Here is a 19,693-nt window from a genome sequence, read left to right on the forward strand (position 1 = left end):
GCAACTAAGACCTGATGCAGCCAAATAAATAAATAAGTATTCTTTAAAAACAGGAAAAGGAGAAAAAAGTCAAAAAGTCAAGGCAGCAACAGTGGAGAGGGAGAGTGAGAGTGAGCCAAACTGAATATGTGAACGATGAACTGGGGTTAAGGGAGAGAAGAGGCTTGAGGATGACTCTCTTGTTTGGCCCCAGGCCCTGGGGGTTTGGTGAGGGTCTGTTGGGGGAAGAGCCAGCCTGGGAGTGTGATGTGATCATTTCTACCTTAGACATGCTGGGTTTGGAAAGTGTGTGAAACACCCAGGCAGGGATATCCAGCAGGCATTTAAATTTATGGCTCTGTGTTGTACGGCAGAAACTAACACAACATTGTAAAGCAATTATACTCCAATAAAGATGGAAATTAATTAATTAATTAATTAATAGCTCAAAACAACAAGGTCCTACTGTATAGCACAGAGACCTATATTCAGTATCCTATGATAAACCATAATGGAAAATAATATTTTTTAAAAAAGGATGTGTGTATATATATATATATATATATATATATATAACTGAATCACTTTGCTATACAGCAGAAATTAACACAACATTGTAAATCAACTATATTTAATTAAAAAGAATTTTTTTAATTAAAAAATTTATGGCTCTGAAGTTCAGAGATGGGGGAAGCATCTACATATAAAAGATGGTTTAAGCCAGGAGAGTGGAGAGATTGCCCTGGGCAACATGAAAAGACAGAAAAACAGGAGGCCTGGTCTCTGCAGAGGTTACGCGTGGCCCTTCTTATGCGTCCCAGCCACACCCTGAGCCCCCAAATTGTGCCTTATTACCAGTCCCCATCAAAGCACAGGCAGCTGGGGCTCCCCCATCTTTAGCAAAGAAATCTGGTCAGACTTCAGGGCCCAAAGTTTAGGTGGAGTGGGTTTGGCCAACTGAAAGTGGGGATGGAGGAGGGGAGATGCTTGAGGGACAAGGGAAATGTGGCCCCAGCTGGGAGGGAGGGGAGGAGAACAAACAGGAAGGGAAAGAGGTGGTTGAGGGAAAGGAAAGGATGGGCTAAGGTGAGAAGGAAAGACAAGGCCAAACCCACCCAGCATAAATAGCTTTTGTAAAAGAAATCTGCTGGAAGCTAGCATTTACCTGTAGTGGGAAAGGGAGCTTCTTAGCAAATATATGAATGCAGGTATGAGTGTAAGTGCAGGTATGAATATGGATAGCAACGGACATAGAAATGGATGTGGATGCAGATGTAAACGGAGATGGGGACGCGTGGATGTAGTACGCATCCTGATGAGGAAAAGAGCACTGAGGAAAAGGGCTAAAAATAAGCAAACCGCCGGTCTACTGTCCTAACAAATCTGTTTTCATTTCCTTGTGTGCCTTCCCTGTCCATATACAAGTGTGCATAAGATTCTACCTCCCTGCAATCTTAATGAATACGGAATTCTCCTTTCTGCTCCCCCCCACGTGTACACACACTTGAGAGGCAAGCCCCTTGGCAGTCATCTGCTTTGGCCAAATGTTTCAGACTCTAACATTAGAGTCAATTACCAGCTGAGGGAAGCAAAGCTGTGCCTCACCCAGCAAAGTCCCGGACACCAGAAAGCAAACTCCTCCTGGAGTCATCTCCTCCTGGCAAGTCCCCTCCCCCTCCTAACACCCCCACCCCAGCTCCGACCCCACCCCAAGCTGGGCCCGCTCTGCGTTTGTCTTGGCCTCAGCTTTGAGATTCCCCATCCTTCCTCCTCTGAGTGCCCACTGCTCCCCCCAGGCTCCAGTCACTCACTCCTCCCCAGCACTGCATTGCCTCCCCCAGCGCTAGGTTCCTCCATCCGAGGTAGCGGGCAGGTTTTTCCACAGCTGGTGGTCCCTTTGCAATCCCTGCTCTTCCTTCCTGCTCTGAGTAGCTGGGAAAGCCAGTGACTCTACAATGTCTCATGTAAGCGCTTTTCCATGTCATGTGCAATCGTGTGGTATAAGTTTTACTGACTGCATGTCCTCTACCTAACCATTGCCTAGGGTTGGAAATGTTGGGCAACTACTTTTTTTAAAAAAGGGAGGGGGGGCTTCCCTGGTGGCGCAGTGGTTGAGAGTCCGCCTGCCGATGCAGGGGACGCGGGTTCGTGCCCCGGTCCAGGAAAATCCCACATGCCGCGGAGGGGCTGGGCCCGTGAGCCATGGCCCCTGAGCCTGCATGTCCGGAGCCTGCGCATCCGGAGCCTGTGCTCCGCAACGGGAGAGGCCACAACAGTGAGGCCCGCGTACCGCAAAAAAATTAATATAGTACAACTCAGTTGTTCTCAACCAGGGGTGATTTTGTTCCTCAGGGAACATTGGCAATATCTGGAGCCATTTTTGGTTATCATAACTGCAACTACTCATCCTACAATGCACAGGACAGCTCCCACAACAAAGAGTTTTCCAGCACAAAAGTTGATGGTAGCAAGGTGGAGAAACCCTGGTGTGACTGAATGTACCATGTATGTCTAAGGCAAGAGCATCATCATATAAAAGTAAGTTCTCTGGGCTTCCCTGGTGGCGCAGTGGTTGAGAGTCCGCCTGCCGATGCAGGGGACACGGGTTCGTGCCCTGGTCTCGGAAGATCCCACATGCCGCGGAGCGGATGGGCCCGTGAGCCATGGCCACTGAGCTTGCGCATCCGGAGCCTGTGCTCCGCAACAGGAGAGGCCACAACAGTGAGAGGCCCGCGTACCGAAAAAAAAAAAAAAGTAAGTTCTGTGTCTCCGTTTAAATGGTAATATTCTGGTGGTGAGAGTTCTCAAGCATTGAGAGTGAGAGGAGTGTGGGTTAGTGCAACCTCTCAGAAGAATCATTTAACGATACGTATATCAAGATCCTTAAAATGTTCACTCTTAGATCCAGTAATTGACTTTGTAGAATTTATTTGTCGTAGAAATTCTTAATTCAGAGATATACACAAATATTTATACGGAAGGATGTTCATTGCAGCTTTATAATGGTGAAAAATCTTAAATATCCAACCATTGCGTATTGGTTACATAAATTATGATACATTCGTGTCACAGAATAATATATGTAGCACTGAAAATTATGTTTGTAAAGTTTACTTAATAACAGGAAAATGCTCATTATGTTAACTGAAAAACAAGAATATAAAAATTTTGATACATATATGTTGTAGGGAAATGTATCAAAACATTAATCATGGTTATATCCAGAGAGTAGGATCACAGCTAGGTTTTGTTTTCTTAATTTTAAGAAATATTTTCCAATTTTTCTGCAATGAAACATGTATTACTTTTATAATTAGGAAAAATTAATACCAAAAATGAATCCTAAAGTCAGAATTGAGGACAGTGTAGATTTATTCAGTTATCCAAAAATAAATATATACATCAAGAACCTTCCATGTACCAGACATCATGAACAAAAGACAAGGCCCCTGCCCTTGCTGGGTTTCTAGTAGAGAAGGGGAAGCAGCCTGGAGTTTCCAACCACTTTCAAATTCACCCTCATAGAAATCCTTTAAAAAGACTTCATTATCAATAGTTAAATATCTACCATTTATTGAGAGATTATTGTAGAAGTACTAGATGTCTTACAGTTTGGATCTCATGATCTCTGCACAACACCCCAGAGAAATATGGTCAAGTCTTGGTCAAGGTCACGTGGCTATTGGCAGTGGTCAGGATTCAAACCAGACCCATTTATGCTGTGAACAAATTACCTGTCCACTCTGCTCCCTTCCTCAGTGACTGAGCATTTGTGAGCCTGAACCAGGTGAGGTGGCAAATGGGGGTCCTCAAGGAGATTTTAGAAAGGGACATGCAAAGTAGGCCACAGACCAGGTATCAGGCTAATGGGCCAGGGGTCAGTTGTTTGTAGTGTCAGGGAAGGCGGCAGAGCCAGGGGTCAGCAACACTGTCACAGCGGTGCTTGAAGCATCCCATGGGAAGGAAGGATGAAAATCTCCCTCTTCCTTGATGATGGAGAAGCCCAGGACAGGTGGGAGTGGAGAGACTGGGAAGCCCCAGCAGTGAAGCTGCTGGCTTGTGATCAAGGGTTAACTTTGTGAACTGAATTAAGTAACGAGAGTGGATGCCTGGAGTGGAGCAACTTGGTTGGTTTGTGCCCAGGATAGAGGGGACGGTATCTGCACTTCCAACAGCTGGCTGACCGGGTAAAACACTCCCCTCAAAGCCCAGGTCACTGCGGTCGGCGGGGGCGTCCTGGAGCCTTCAGTGGCAGAGGCAGAAGTGGAGAAATACCAGGCAGCCTGAGCTGATTTCCAATCACAATCTGGCTCCTTGGTTCAGATATTTTGTCCTGAGAGGCAGAGGAATTTCCAGGAAAAAGCCCCAGGCTAGGAACCCAGAGGCCTGAGTTGGAACCCCAGGTAGACCTCATGTCAAAGGACCAGACCTTGTCACATAACCCCCTGAGCGCCCATGTCCTCAACTGCAGACAGAGAATCACAGAGCCCTCCCTGCCCCTCCCGAAGAAGCCAGTTCTCTTGGGGCCTTAGTGTCCCCTTCTGTACAGGGGAGGTGATAACAGCACCTCCTTCTCCCCAAGTAACACATAACACCCACCCTGAGAAAAAGCCTGGCGCAGAGGAACTTTGCTGCTGCCACTGCTGTTTTTAGGCTAATTTGAGATAGATGTGGAAGTACTTTGAGAAACACAAAGCACTCCATGTTCAAATAAAAGGTGTTATTTCCATTCTTCCTTCTTCCCACCTGGGTCCTCAAAACATCCCTCTCCACACCAGGCAGCTGCATTACTCACCAGTACAATCACCCCAAAACCTGCCTTGAGCTCCCTCCTGCCCCATGTTCTCCCTAATCTGACCACCCCTTCACCTGGCTGACTCAGACACCCTCTCCCTAGCTGACTCTGAACCCCCTCCCCCTAGCTGACTCTGAACCCCCTCCCCGTGGCTGACTCTGGACCCTCTCCCCCTGGCTGACTCAGACACTCTCCCCCTGGCTGACTTGCTCCTGCCTGGCCCACAAAGCCCCACTCTGCTTCATCTGCCCTGGAAGCCTTCCCTGACACCCCCAGACTGGGCCAGGGGCTCTTTCTCTGGGCTTTGCCAGCACCTGTGCTGACTCCTAGCTGAATATGCTGTAATTTTCTGTTTTCACGTTTTGTTTTGTTTTGTCTTTTTTTTAGTCTCTTGCCCTCACCAATTCCCCTCCCCTCCCCTCCCCACTCCCGACTCCCACCTCTATGAGCTCCCCGTGCACAGACAGGTGTCCAATATGTCTTTGTGTCCCTGGAATCTGATGAAGTCTAGGCATATGATTTTAGGCTCAGCAAATGTGTATGTATTTGAATGAATGGGTAAATAATGTATATGAAATCACTCTTGACAGTCTTAAGAATGATTATTTTTAATAGTTCATTCCACACATACTCATCGATCACCTGCTATTCTTTGCAAGACCTCTCCTAGGTGCCTTAGGCAATGCACATGAGTCCCTGCCCTCAAGGAGTTTGCAGGGGAATGGGAGAAGCCCTAGTGTGACTTTATTCCCTACAAACTTCAATAGCATATATATATTAGCATAAAGATGTGCTATGAAACAGGCCCCGGTGACATGTGGAAGTACAGTGAGCAACAGCTCTGCGGTGGTGGGGGAGGAGCGGCTTCGGGAAGGCTTTCTGAAGGAGGAGGTGGCTTGAGCGCTGCCTGTCAAGGAGCCTCGGCAAAGCCTGTGGCAGGACCCAACCCTCCCCCAGCCCTGGCCCATTCAGTCTCACAGCCCGGCCCTGCCTCCCGGAGGGCGGCCAGCCCACCTCAGCTCCCTGAGGCAGCCACCCCGGGACCAAAGGGAGCCCTTGCCTGAGACCTCTGAAAGCGCCCCCTCTGGCCAGGGCCTCAAGGCCAGCAGAGGCAGAAGTTGGTGGAATAAGGCTTTGGAGATACCAAACCCTGGCCCTGCCACTCACCACTGTGTGGCCTGACATGTTGACTTTATCCAAGGCTCAGTTTCCTCATGCATAAAATGAGGGCAACAATTGTAACTGGTGAGATGGTGACACAAATGAAACAATACATATAAAGAACCTGAAACATTAAAAAAAAAAACTCTAGGGCTTCTCTGGTGGCACAGTGGTTGAGAGTCTGCCTGCTGATGCAGGGGACACGGGTTCATGCCCCGGTCCTGGAAGATCCCACATGCCGCGGAGCGACTGGGCCCGTGAGCCATGGCCGCTGAGCCTGCGCATCCGGAGCCTGTGCTCCGCAACGGGAGAGGCCGCAGCAGTGAGAGGCCCGCATACCGCAAACAAACAAACAAAAAAACCTCTATAGGGCTTCCACGGTGGCGCAGTGGTTGAGAGTCCGCCTGCCGATGCACGGTACGTGGGTTCATGCCCCGGTCCAGGAAGATCCCACACGCCGCAGAGCGGCTGGGCCCGTGAGCCATGGCCGCTGAGCTTGCGCGTCCGGAGACTGTGTTCCGCAACGGGAGAGGCCGCAACGGTGAGAGGCCCACGTAACGCAAAAAAAAAAAAAAAACCTCTATAAATGTAAGCTCTTTTTACCTCTAGGATCCATCAAACTGCAGTACATCTCAGGCAGGGTGGGTCTCTGAGCCTGATGGGTGTGTCACTCAGACATCTTACAGGTCCTGCCCCTCCCTCTGGTCTTCAGGTTTTTCCTGGAATCCCAGGAAAATGATGCAGGTTAGTAAAGCCCAGACATCCTAAATTTTACAGGTACATTTAAAAATCTCTCCCATCAGCTGGTCAAGAATTAGCCTGTAATTAGACTGTAGGTGTCTGAAAAGAGAGAATGGTCCCATCTGAGCCTCTGACCCTGTGAAGCACAAGAGGGCAGGCGGAATTACCCCAGATGAGGAAACCAGGTCTGGAGAAGGGAAATGACTTGGCCAAGGTCACACAGGGAGCTAGCAGCAGAGTCCAAACCAAATCTACTCCTGCTTCTACCACGTAGAGTTACTATCTAACAGGCTTGATGCCAGGGCTGAAGGCCCCAGCAAACACAAGTCACACCTAGAGCCACGCAACCTAACTCAGGGATTGGTTAGGTTTGGGGGAGATACTTCTGGGAGCTAATCAGAAATGTCTAAAACCCTCAGCAAATAGATCTAGTTCTTAGCTCTGCAACTTAAAGCCCTGAGACCTTGAGCATGTCCCTTTCCCTCTCTTGGTCCCCCCCTTCCTCCTTGTGGAATAAAGCAATTTTCCTTGAAGTCCCCAAGATGCCTTGTCCCCTGACTCTCAGGGGCTCCCAGCATTCAGAGGAGGGGGTGTAAGGCCAAGTCTCCAGCCTTGATCTCATTGTCTTTCAAAGGACACAAGCCTTAGGAATATCTGGCCATTCATCCTACTCCCTGCCCCACCCCCTTCCCCTGCCTCCTGCTTCCCAGATGGATCTGTCCCTAGTCCCCTGGTTGTCAGTGCTGCAGCTGGCTGGCGGGGAGGGAAGGAAGAGGCCCCGGATTCATAACAGCCTTGCCTGTATCCACCAAGTAGATAGATACCCCACCCACCCCATTCACTCTGCAACTGTATCATCTCCAGTCACCCCTCTCCTCCCTGCACCCCATGCCCCAACCACAGGAGCCTAACAGATTCCCAAGTCAACAGCTCCTTGCAGCTGGACCCTTTGCTGGGGGGATGGGAGCCCTCTGAGCTGCATATCTCAGGGAGAAGACGACTTGGACCTCTGTTCCATTTGTCCCTGTGCACGAGGTTGGTAGGAACAGTCACAAGTCACTTTGCCTGACACATTAAGGATGACGCAGAAGCCCAGGAACGTTCAATGGCTTGCTCAAGTTCAGGGTAGGAGCAGGAGGGGGAAGTCGCTCACTCAGTGTCTGGGAGGCACTTGGCCGGGACACCAGGCCTCCCCTGTACCCACCCCACTCCCGCCATAGCCTCCCCCAGTATGGTGGTTGGGTAGATATGGGGGAGGGAACTCTGTCTTCTAACTCAGTTTGTTGTGCCGATTCAGGGAGAACTCCAATTTCAAACCTGCCGGTGAGGCGTGGCAAAGGGGGAAAAGATAAATCAAAGACCACACACCCTAAGGAAAGGAGGCTTCAGACCCACTGATACACTCCCCCGGCCCCCTGCCAGCTCCCAGAGCCTGACACAACAGCCCCTCCTACTGAATCTTTAATTAAAAGAACCAGGCTTACATGAGGATGGGTGTCAAGCTACATAATTAATCTGCACCAGAGACTGCCCCTCCTGGAGGGATGAAACAGATCAAAGCTCCATCTGTGGAGCACACACTCTCCAGGGGAGCTAGAAGTGAAAAACAGATTTGGAAAACCAAAAACATAGATGAGGAAAAAGAGGAGAGTTGGGAGTGAGGGAATGTTTGAGGAATGCTGGACAAGAAGGGCACAGGGCTCCAGGCCACGCTTGTTCCCTTGTGTCTCTCTTCACCCCCGGCCTCAGTGACAAGACAGTTGGTGTCCTCAGCTCCAGGTCACTGCAGCGAGCCCCCTGTCTCTGTCCACCTGACCCAAATGAAGATCCCTCTTATGACTTTCTTTCATCTCTGTTCCCAGTAACTTACAACCCTCCCTGACCACCCACCTTCTCTTTCAGGCTTCCAAGCCTTTGCAACTGCTGCTTCATCTACCTGGAGTGTCCTTGGGTTGGGTTTTTGTCACTGGCAATCAAGAGCCTAACATAAGAGAATGCTCACCTGGGGGCGTGGAGCAGAATGGATAGTTGTTAAGTGTGTGGACTTTGGAGGGAAATTGCCAAATTCAAATCCCTATGCCACCATTTGCTAGCTGTGTGACCCTGGGCAAGTCATTTAACTTCTCTGTGCCTCAGTTTACTCATCTGCCAAATTGGGTTGTAACAGTAGCCAACTCACAGAGTTGTCATTAATGAGTTAATATCTGTAAATATCTGATTAGAAGGATACACCATGTAAGCACAGGCTGTTATTACTGCTATGACCACACCCCACTGGATTGACAGGCAAGGGCTCCTTTGCAAAGTAGGTATGCGAGTTACTCATTCAGCCAGATGGGCCATGCCTGGTTCTGTAACCATGGAGCATCCCCTTGTGTGTTGTCCTCCAAGGCCACATCTAAGAGTGGGAGGACTGAACCACCAATGGGGGAGGAGTTAAGTGGGAGAGGACTGTGGACAGAGAGAGAGGGGAAGGTTGGGGAACAAGGGAGTATGCACATGGGACATCTAGGAAGTCCTTGTCTTCCATGTAGTACCAGGAAAGGGACACCCGCAGGCTCTGCAGAGGACAGGGCTGAGCTCTGGTCTCAGCGATCCTTGCAGGGGGACTTCTAGCCCCCTGAATGCGGCCTCCTATCCCCACAGCAGCTGGTTTCCTCCTAAAAAGTCTTAATTCAAATATACCTCGGCACCAGAAGATTAATTTATCTTCAGAGCTCCCCTTTGGTCTATTGGAGGTATTCACATTCCTCCGACTCTCATAACTTTACTCTGTCTCACAAGAACTCAGACTCCTGGCCTTATTTTGCAAATAGAGCATTTGTCCCCCATCCTCTACCTTACAAATTACATACAAATTTGCTCCTCCAACTGAGCAAGAACATTTTAATCTGCCCTGTATAGGAAGGGAGGGAGGCAAGTGGGGAATGGGGTAGGATGAGGGATAATTAAATACATTCTGCTACATGAAAGAAGGAACAGCATAAAGCTTTTTAAAATTAATTAATTAATTAATTTAGGCTGCATTGGGTCTTCGTTGCTGTGCGTGGGCTTTCTCTGGTTGCGGCCAGCGGGGGCTACTCTTCGTTGCGGTGTGCAGGCTTCTCACTGCAGTGGCTTTACTTGCTGTGGAGCACAGGCTCTAGGCACTCAGGCTTCAGTTGTTGTGGCACGCGGGCTCTAAAGCGCAGGCTAAGTAGTTGTGGCGCGTGGGCTTAGCTGCTCCACAGCATGTGGGATCTTCCCGGACCACAGCTCGAACCCGTGTCTCCTGCTTTGGCAGGCGGATTCTTAACCACTGCACCACCAGGGAAGTCCCATAAAGAATTTTTAATGTGCTGCTTTTCCCAGTGAATTAACACAAACAATCCCTCTCTCCTATCTGGTACTCAGTAAATAAGACAGAATGACTGTCTTTCCTTGCTCTGATAAGTCATAAAGTCCATGCAGCCAAGTCAGCAGTAAACCTAGTTTATATGCAGTTTTTGTTTTGGGACCCCAGGCCAAGGTGAAGAAAATATTTGTTGAAAAGAAGTGAGAATGTTCATTCACTGTCTGTGTTTGGTAGGGGGAGGGTCTACCTGGCTTGGTGTTGGGAACTGAAGGGTGGTCTCCCTCTCCTCCAAATGCAGTTCTCTGGTTTCCAGACAAACCAGGGTTAGGCTAACCATCCTTATGTGGGACCCCACAGGCAGCTCCAGTGAATGACCGTGATGTGGGACCTCATTCCAGCTGAGCACAAAAGTGTGCAGGAAAGAAGGGGAGATTCGGGCAGGACAGGTTCTGGCCTCAGTTGGGCCCTGCTTTACTCATTACAGATATTTCAGGCTCTCCCTAGTGCTGTGACCGGTCTGTCTGTCCTTGGTTCCACAGGGGAATCGCACGCAGATCCTGGTTACTACTTGTACGTTGAGCATGCTGGGAGATTCTAGGGACAATAATTTCTGAGTAAATTACCTAAGTGCAGAGGGTCTAACATGGGAGCTAGGAGAGCACAGAGCAGGGACAGGAAGTGGGAATAAGTGATTTGTGCATTAATCACAAAGCAATCAGTGGATGACAAGGGGCCCTGGAGCCACTGGGTCTGTCCAGCTGGACTCGACAGAGGGAAAGGTCACACTTGCTCCATCCATCACCAAGACACCCACATACCTGGCTTCCATGTGCCCAGGCCTCCTGTTTCTGGCTCAGCAGAGATGCTGCTCTGACCTGGCTCATTGTCCTTGATCCTCTGGGCCATCCCAGCATCCACATGCCCTGCCACACCTGGCACAGGCCACGGGGTCCCCTTGGCCAGCACAGTGCAGAGGAGGGCATGGCTTTGGCCAGTTAACCTTTGTAAGGCCAACTGGTCCGAGGCAGGGGAACGCAATCAGACTCACAGGTTGCATCAGACCGAAACTTTCTGGACCACCTGGTTCCAGAAACTGACCTGGAGACTTTCCGGACCACCCAGTTCCAGGAACTGATCTGGTGGCTTTCCACCCGGCCCAGGCTTCCCGCCTTTCGAGGGGTGGGACTAACGGTCCCAAGACTGATGCGACCGGCACCAGATATTGCCACGATACCCGAAAAGACCACCAAATAAGGAATACCCTGTGCCCTCCCGGATTCACCACACTCCTTTCCCTTCTTCCCCTATAAATTCTGCCCAAACCCTCGCCCGGGCGCGACTTCTCTGGCCCCTTTCTCTCGGACCAGTGAACCTCGCCCGGGAGCGTTCCCAAATAAAGCTTGTTTAAGCGCTCCTCCGTTTTTGGTGCCGTTCCTTACAACCTTTAGGAAGCCGTTTTGGGGGCTGGCCCTCCTCAGCTCCCGAAGTCTGCATCCTCCTCTTCCTACACCTTGTATCTTCCTGGTTGTCACGGGGCAGGGAGAGAGGGCACATTTCCCACTGCTCTCCCACCAACTCACTCTGCTGATCCTCCCCAGCTTCCTCCTTCTCCTGTCAGGTCCATCCCTACCCCTCAGACCCGGACAGCACAGAGGACCCTGCTGGAGGGAGCTCCTTGCCTACCTTCCCCGGCTCCTCTCTGGCTGGAGAGGAAACCAGGTCTGGAGACGGGAAATGACTTGGCCAAGGTCACACAGGGAGCTAGCAGCAGAGTCCAAACCAAATCTACTCCTGCTTCTACCACGTAGAGTTACTATCTAACAGGCTTGATGCCAGGGCTGAAGGCCCCAGCAAATACAAGTCACACCTAGAGCCACCCTACCTAACTCAGGGATTGGTTAGGTTTGGGGGAGATACTTCTGGGAGCTAACCAGAAATGTCTAAAACCCTCAGCAAATAGATCTAGCTCTTAGCTCTGCAACTTAAAGCCCTGAGACCTTGAGCATGTCCCTTTCCCTCTCTTGGTCCCCCCCCCCCTTCCTCCTTATGGAATGAGGCAATTTTCCATTAAGTCCCCAAGATGCCTGTCCCCTGACTCTCAGGGGCTCCCAGAATTCAGCAATGCACATGAGTGCATTGCCCTAACGTCTTGGGTCCCAGGTTCAGATCAATTTGTTTCTGACATTGTTTTCATGGCAAGTGTGTTAAGCCTTAAAGGGCATTTCCATTTGAACGGGAGCACTGTCTTTGCCCAGATGTGACACTTGGCAGTGGATCTCAGCAGTGGTGACGGTCTGGGGGAGGAAAGAGTCTTGACTATAAGGGCTGATTCATGGCTCAAATCCACAGCTCTGGATTCAGACCCCGGATTTCAATCTGGCACAACAACTTCCTAGCTGCACAACCTTGGGCCAGTCATCTAACCTCTTCTAGTTCCTCATCAGTAACAGGTATAAACATACCCACCTCACAGATCAAGGAGAGGATTTAATAAGTGTATATTTTAAGAACCCGGTACAAGTTTGAAACTGTTCCCCTTTGCATGGTAAGGCTGGTGTTTCTGGCATTGAAGAGGGGGTGAGGGGAGGTGAATCAAATTGTCCTCTGAAGCTGAATGCCAGGAGGGCAGGTTATTTTAAAGGTACTTGGCCCCAAATATCTATAGCACAGCACCCCTCTGCATTTTCACCATTATAGTCATTTTTCAGGGTAAGCATCATTGTTCCCCTAGGGTCCTCTTTTGAAATGTGAAAATCCTTGGGAAGTCAAAGTCACTAATACTGTACCGTGAGACGTTTAATCAGATGATTTTGTTTATTTCGTTGGAGAAAACACAGGGTGCCCTGCAGCTCAGAGTCCAGAAGAAGCAAGGATTGTCCCAGCTGTGGAAGGCACACTATGTGCCTGGACCTGAGCCAGGCACTCGCTTACCCATGACCTCATTCCACTCTCACGACAACTCTCAGAGGTAGTTATTGTAAAACGGTAATTTTTTTAAAAGGTAACATCAAGATCTTTGTACAAATATAAAATTAACACACGTCAATGATATCATTTAACTCATCAATTAATGAGGGATCTAGCAAGATGTTACAATTGCTCAAAAGAGAATCCAAAGCGCAGATGTACATAAGCCATCAGGAATGCTTGCAATTAATTTACTCAACAGACACAACATTGGTCAATATCCACAGGGCAACAATCCACTGCATGTCCACTGGATACAATTTGTATTTTTATTGGCAAAATCATTTGCACTATGATCAGTTTTCTACAATTTACAGAGTGGTAAAAGAGCTCAAAGACAATGAAAGGCAAAGATAATCCAAAGAGAAACTAGACAGGACACCCAATAACCTTTTTTGCCCATTTCAAAGTCTTTCACAACTTTTCCTAACATGATGACTATCCTCCTTTCATGACAAAGCAGAAACGACAGAGACGGGCACAGAAAGTGGGAAGGGAAAAGCCATCTAGTGCCAGCCCCATCGGAGTGCTGAGGAAGTCCATGACAAAGATGTCACATCTGGGATGAAATTAGGAAAATAAGAATGAGATAACTTTCTCATAAAGCTATAAGATTTTATTCAAAGGACCGTCCTTTATTAGAGATTATCTCCTTCACACATTTGTGGCATTAAAATGTACTTTCCTTTATGAAAGGATGGCAGTAATATATGGTAGCAGTAGTTGTTTTTTTTTTTTTTAATTTATTTATTTGGCTGCGCTGGGTCTTAGTTACGGCACACCGGATCTTCGTTGCAGCATGCAGGATCTTTTAGTTGCGGCATGCAGGCTCTTAGTTGTAGCATGCATGTGGGATCTAGTTCCCTGACCAAGGATCGAACCCTGGTCCCCTGCATTGGGAGTGCGGAGTCTTAACCACTGGACCACCAGGGAAGTCCCGAGTAGTTGTCCTTTTTTTAATGTACGTGTTTGATGAAATAAAGGCTGGCAACCCTACGTAAGTCCCCATCTTAAAAAAAAGTCAATTTTTATTGCTGTGCTTTATTTTTAATTCCATTCATCTGTGATAGCCAAAATTCTGGAAATGCTGATCCTGTTCACAATTCTGAAATTTTGTGCTGTAGGTAAATTCCTTAAAGGATGATTCCTGAGCGATACTACCGAGGTCCCCTAACCTATCAGAGTTCTCCTTGTAGTGGAGGATGGGAAGCTGATTTGGACAGGGCATCCAGATATGAGGCTGAATAGAGAAGGAAGAAGAAAATGATGACCCATGGTCTGACTCCCAGGGATGCCAGAGGGGGTTAAGATGGAGGAGAGCTAGGAAGTCACCCTCCCCGGCACTGGCCTCAGAATTCATTCTGTGCGTTGTGCTGCAGGCCTGTCAACAGCCCTTACCTATACCATCCTCCCTGCCCGTAGCAGAGAAATTTCTGAGGCTCAATAAAACCTGGCCTATGCTGGATGTGGTCCAGGAAGGATAGGCAACAGGGCTTGGGACCACCTCCCTTCTGAGAGCCCACCCTAAGGCCTAGGGTATGGGGATGTAAGCAAAGTAAGGAAGCAGAGGCATTACAGACTTCTGAAGCCAACGACTGACTAGACCTGGAGGACTGGAACAGAGATTTCCTGGCATGTTAGATATTGACATTTGCAGCCTGGTTTTCAACTCCTCCATATCAGGAGTTTCCTTGGCAAAGCCCTGCTGCCTCCCCCACATTTGCCTGCCCCACTGCTACAAGTCAGAAACAGCAGAGGGACTGCTTTTTAAAGGCACGGTGCTGCCCTCCAGAGAGCAAGACGCCCCGGTGGCCCCTCCCCAAAGATCAGGGAGGGCAGGCGCCGGAGTTTGGGGTTTCATTCCCATCACCGTCCAGAGGGGAAGGTGGGTTGAGTCCGAAAGAGGATCCACAGGCACAAGCATTCTGTGTCAAGTGCCTGCTTTCTGCTGGACTCACAGCAGAGAAAGAGAGCAGAGGGAAGGAGATAGTTCCCGAAGGTTTTCTTAAAAAGTGCGTTTAAACTTAAGACTATAGTGCAGCTGAACAGCTGGATTGGAAAATTGGTTGTTTAGCTCTGCAGTCGGTGTCAGGGCCCACTGGCTGAGAGAGAATAAAAGCTGTTTGAGTTTGTGAACTGCCAGTGCTGTGAACCAAGGCAAAGGGCCTCTAGGGAGCGGGGACTCAGTGACCTCTTTTCCCCATTTCCACACATCAGGGGGAATGACAGCACTGAGCTAAGGAACCATTGCCAGGGGCCTGGGCTGGTAGCACGACAGGCAGTGGCCCTGCTCTAGAGTTTTCCTGTTCCCAGCTCTGCCTTTAAGGAATCACAGCCCCAGAATTCCAGAATCTTAGATCCAGAGGGGACCAGAGATTGCACAGAATGCCCGCTTCAGCTCCCTGGACAGATGGTCCCCTAGCACAGATGCCCAGTGCCCCAGGGAATGCTCACAACTCTTCTGCCCCGATGTTTGCCAGCTCAGATGGGTAGTACATTTCCTTCTTGTGTGTGCTGAAACCCACATCCCTTCCACCAACCAGCATGGTGGGTATATCCCTTAAATGGGAATGGCCCCTCAGATGACCTGACCCACAGGTCACAGACTACCCAAACTCACCTGCAGGCATTTTTTTCTTGGCCTAACTAGTGCTTAAAACTCTTTTGTTAAATCCAGTATTTACTCCAGCCACAGCACTCCCTGTTGTCCCCTGGCCCAGCCACTTTCCTTGTCTGTGAGACCCGGCTGGTCTCCAGAGTTACACTATGGGTTTTTGCAGTGACCATATACGAAGAGCCTCCTTGGTCTAGTGTTCATTCCCTTCCTTTATAAATTAGCCTCTTCCCTTCCAGAGCTACACTCACCCCAGGGATTTCCTTCCTCTTGTTCTGCTCTTATCTCCATCTTGTGACCTTTATTAATATAAAACCAACCAAACCAGCAGAGCAATTTTACTGTTCCTTTTCCTGTGCGCGTGCATTTAAGTCAGTGGCTCCAATCAGCAGCAGTATCACCTCTACCTTACCTTCTGGGATCTGGGGAAACCAGGGGTGTTATCATAATGACTGGGGCAATTAATGCTTGGGGGCCAGAGACGCTAAGCATCCTGCAGTGCAAGGGACAGTCCCATTTAAAAAAAAAAAAAGCCACTAACCCTCACGGAGAAGCACTGATTTAAATGGAACGGGCTTAATTTTTTCCCTATATCTTTTATTTAACTTCTTTCTCTATACTTCTTTAAAATGGGGATAACATTTCATTCACAGAACACTACATTTCCTTCATAGGGTTGTTGTGAAGATCACACAAGATAAAACAAAACAGATGCCTGACACATCTGAGAACATAATAAATGTTAGTGATGATGGCCGATTTAAAAAACTGAATGGTGAGACAAGAACAGGTGTGTCTACTCATGGATCTGGAGTCTAGTCCTACTAGAATAGCTAGTCTGCCATTAAACAACCATGTAGTTCTGACCATGGCATTTCTCGTCTCCAAACAATGAGAGGTTGTACTAGATTTCTGGAGACCTGTTCTTCCCAAATATTCTGTGGTTCTGTGTTACTAATAAGATGCATGACATACCCTTTTGATTTTCTTTCAGGCTTTCCTAGTCTGGGCCAGCACTCCCAGGAACAATGTTGAGAGCTGACCTGAGGCTATATTTCCTCCTACATCAGATTAAAGGACAAAGAAGACAGGTAAAGAAGAAACAGTGTGTACAGGACAGATGCACACAGGATATCATTTCTTCCCTGAAGTCTGTGATATTTTGCGGGAGGCTGTGTTGGCTGGTGGCTTCAATTTTTTCCAGTTGTCTCCCTTCCTCAAATGGAGAAAGAGCTTTCTCCCCAGAAAACATCGTTTTGTGCTGATCACTAGACTCTCACCACAAAGGGATTCAGGGAAGCAGCTTCTGAGGCTCAGCAGTGAGGCAGAGGCTCAGAAATAGATCCCCCCACCCTCCCTTCCCGCCTGCTAGAAGGAAGGCTGACCGTGATTGGAGGCAAGAGGACATCAAAGGGAAAAAACAGAGGTTCAGTTCATTTGAATAAACCAGGAAGAAAGGAACTGCAATAGCTTATTATTGAGAGAATAATTCGTACCTAGGTTACATATAGTAAGAGGAGATGGAGCATGGATGGTAGAAATTAACAAAATAAAAATCAGAAATATAATCTTCTTTGTGCCTGGTGTGGAGTTAGAGTACCATTTACTCCAAATTTCTTACTTCAGATTTCCCTCCTGGATATTTGAGGAATCTTACAAATGATTCCTCTAAGCACCAGGAAGAAGAATATTCAAATAAGACTTGAACCTAGGGGGTTATCCTCAGGCAGATTCAAGTATGCTGTTTTAGTGGCAAAGGGACCTTCCTCTTAGATTTTACAGATTGCTGGGGCCCTCTGGTGGAAGATAAAGGTTACATCTGCTGGTTAAAGGCCACACTCACGTTTGAGGAAGCTGCAGCCCCCAATTCTGAGGTAAGCAAGAGAAAGAGGAAATATCAGGTGCTAAGTATCTCACAGGCATTACTTCATTTGTTAATTAACGCTCTGTTTTCTAGATCAGAGAGCTGAGGCTCAAAGACCCTAAGTGAACTGCCTGAGGTCACCTGCTAAATAGCTAACTGGCAATGCTAATTCAATGCCAAGGATTCCAGAAATCCCGATGGTCACAAATGTTTTAAATACAGACAACACACACAAACACACACACACACACACACACACACACACAAGAAAAAGAACACGGATGCAGTTATCCCCAGAATGTGTCCCATATTTAGGTAACAGCTTTATCCAGTTTTAAGCAGTGTACTTTGCTGGAGTTTGAATTAAGGTTTTTCAACACAGTGCACCAGAAGTTTCATGTTTCTTTAAATTTTTTTGAATACATGGCTTATTTCCCACTTTTTCTTTTAAAGGTTAATGATGAAGGGGAAAGAGCCGCAGAGGGAGAGGAAGCAAGATGGGGCTACCTAGACCAAATGTGTTAATTAGCCAAGCAATGCTTCATATCACTTCCCCTCTTTGGGTGTTGAAGAAAATGATCTTTAAGGACACGTTAACCTAAAAGATTTTTTTTGCACACCTTGCCCTAAACCTGAAATGACTGCTTACTCCTCTCTCCCTTCTTTTCTCCACCCCTGAAAGTTTTCTGTGTGTGTGTATGTGTGTGGCAGAAACATCTGAGTATCTAACTGAAATCTAGGAGTCTAGTAGGACAAAGCAAAAATCCATTCTTATACTCATGACCTTGCCCCCAGCAATTGCCCACTGTTCCTCTCCCTCCCAAAACTTTCTATTATAGACTACAGCAGTGATTCTCAGAATGTGCTTCCTAGACCAGCAAAACCAGCATCACTTGGGAACCTGACAGAAGTGCAGGGGCTTGGGCCCACCCACACATACTGGTCGGAACCTCTGGAACGAGACCTAGCAATCTGCTGGCCAAGCCCTCCAGGTGATTATGATGCTTGCTAAGGATTGAGAGCTACTGCTCGAGAACAGGGTTCTTAACCCAGGGTCCACAGAGAGTGTTAGGGGGTCTAAAAGTTCCTTGGGTTTGCATATAAAATTTTACATATGTATTTACCCTTCCTGTGGAGACAGGATCCACAGCAGCCACCTCCTGACCCCAAACAAGCTATGGACTACTTACGACCCTACAACTCTGTTTCATGGTAAACATCCTCCTGCTTGCGCCCACAAACTCTTCTCTTTCCTCTACTTCTTTACCTTAAAAGATACCTGGCTTTCCCCCAAAGAATCTTAGTGGTCATTTTCCCACACCTCATCTACCTTCAGTACAGGAGATGGGCCTCCCCTGTACTGCACCCCGACCATCATCCCTCTGCACATAAGTCTCTGCTCTTTTAAGACTTAAACGTATTCTTCTCTCCTCTCCTCCTTTATTATGTCATCTGCTGACCTTCCAGATACCTTCCCTCGTTCATTATAGACTTTGGGTTCCTACAATCCTGCCATCATCCTGGGTGATATCAACATCATATGAATGAATGATTCATCCGACACCCTAGCCTCACAGGACTGTCACTGACACATCAACATCAAAGAATTTCACCCCCATAACACTTCAACCACTCACTCTGTACCATGCCTGGGACTTGCCCTTACCTGGGGTTGCACCAGACGGCTAAGGCTGAGTTACAGAGTGGTAACAAATCCCCAAATCTTGGTGGTTTCCAATAAAACGTTTGTTTCTCTGCCCACTGCAGGACAGCTGCAGCTCTACTCCCTGTTCTCGCCGATCTTGGAGCCAGGCTGAAGAAGCAGCCCCCATTCTGGGGTGCACTAGCCTTGTGCTGAGAGAAAGGAGCAGACTGGCCCCCTCAATGGTCCCCAAACCTCTCCTCAGAAGTAGCCTGCTTCATTTCCACTCACATTTCATTGACAAGCCTGCTGCGAGAGAGGCAGGAAGCACAGTCCTCTCCAAGGCCTGGTGGAGAGAAGAGGCAGGCGTCTTTGAAGTCTCACTAGGACATCAATCTCTCTCAGAATGTGGCAACCTGTCTCTTCTGCTCTCGGCCCACTCCTACCATGCCGTTCTTCCAATTTCATTAATGCTTGCCATTTCCTATCAGCCCCCTCCTGGAGATAGTGAGAGTAGATACCCTGAACACTCAGTCAGTGCTGACCTGACATCCGTTATCCCGTGAGGTATCCGGGGCTTAGAGAAGTTACATAAC

The 19,693-nt window shown here is 48.3% G+C and overlaps 1 protein-coding gene across 1 annotated transcript in view; it reads right to left on the bottom strand.

The window, feature by feature from the left end:
• Positions 1-6,455: 6,455 nt before the first annotated feature.
• Positions 6,456-19,693, bottom strand: part of MDM4 (MDM4 regulator of p53) — a 58,457-nt gene continuing 45,219 nt past the window's right edge. Inside the window, exon 11 of the mRNA XM_032625699.1 lies at positions 6,456-6,654. Coding sequence (XP_032481590.1) covers positions 6,616-6,654 — 39 coding nt within the window. The 3' untranslated portion in view covers positions 6,456-6,615. The remainder of the gene's footprint in view (positions 6,655-19,693) is intronic.

The sequence above is a fragment of the Phocoena sinus genome, chromosome 1, assembly GCF_008692025.1.
Source record: "Phocoena sinus isolate mPhoSin1 chromosome 1, mPhoSin1.pri, whole genome shotgun sequence".
NCBI lineage: Eukaryota > Metazoa > Chordata > Mammalia > Artiodactyla > Phocoenidae > Phocoena > Phocoena sinus.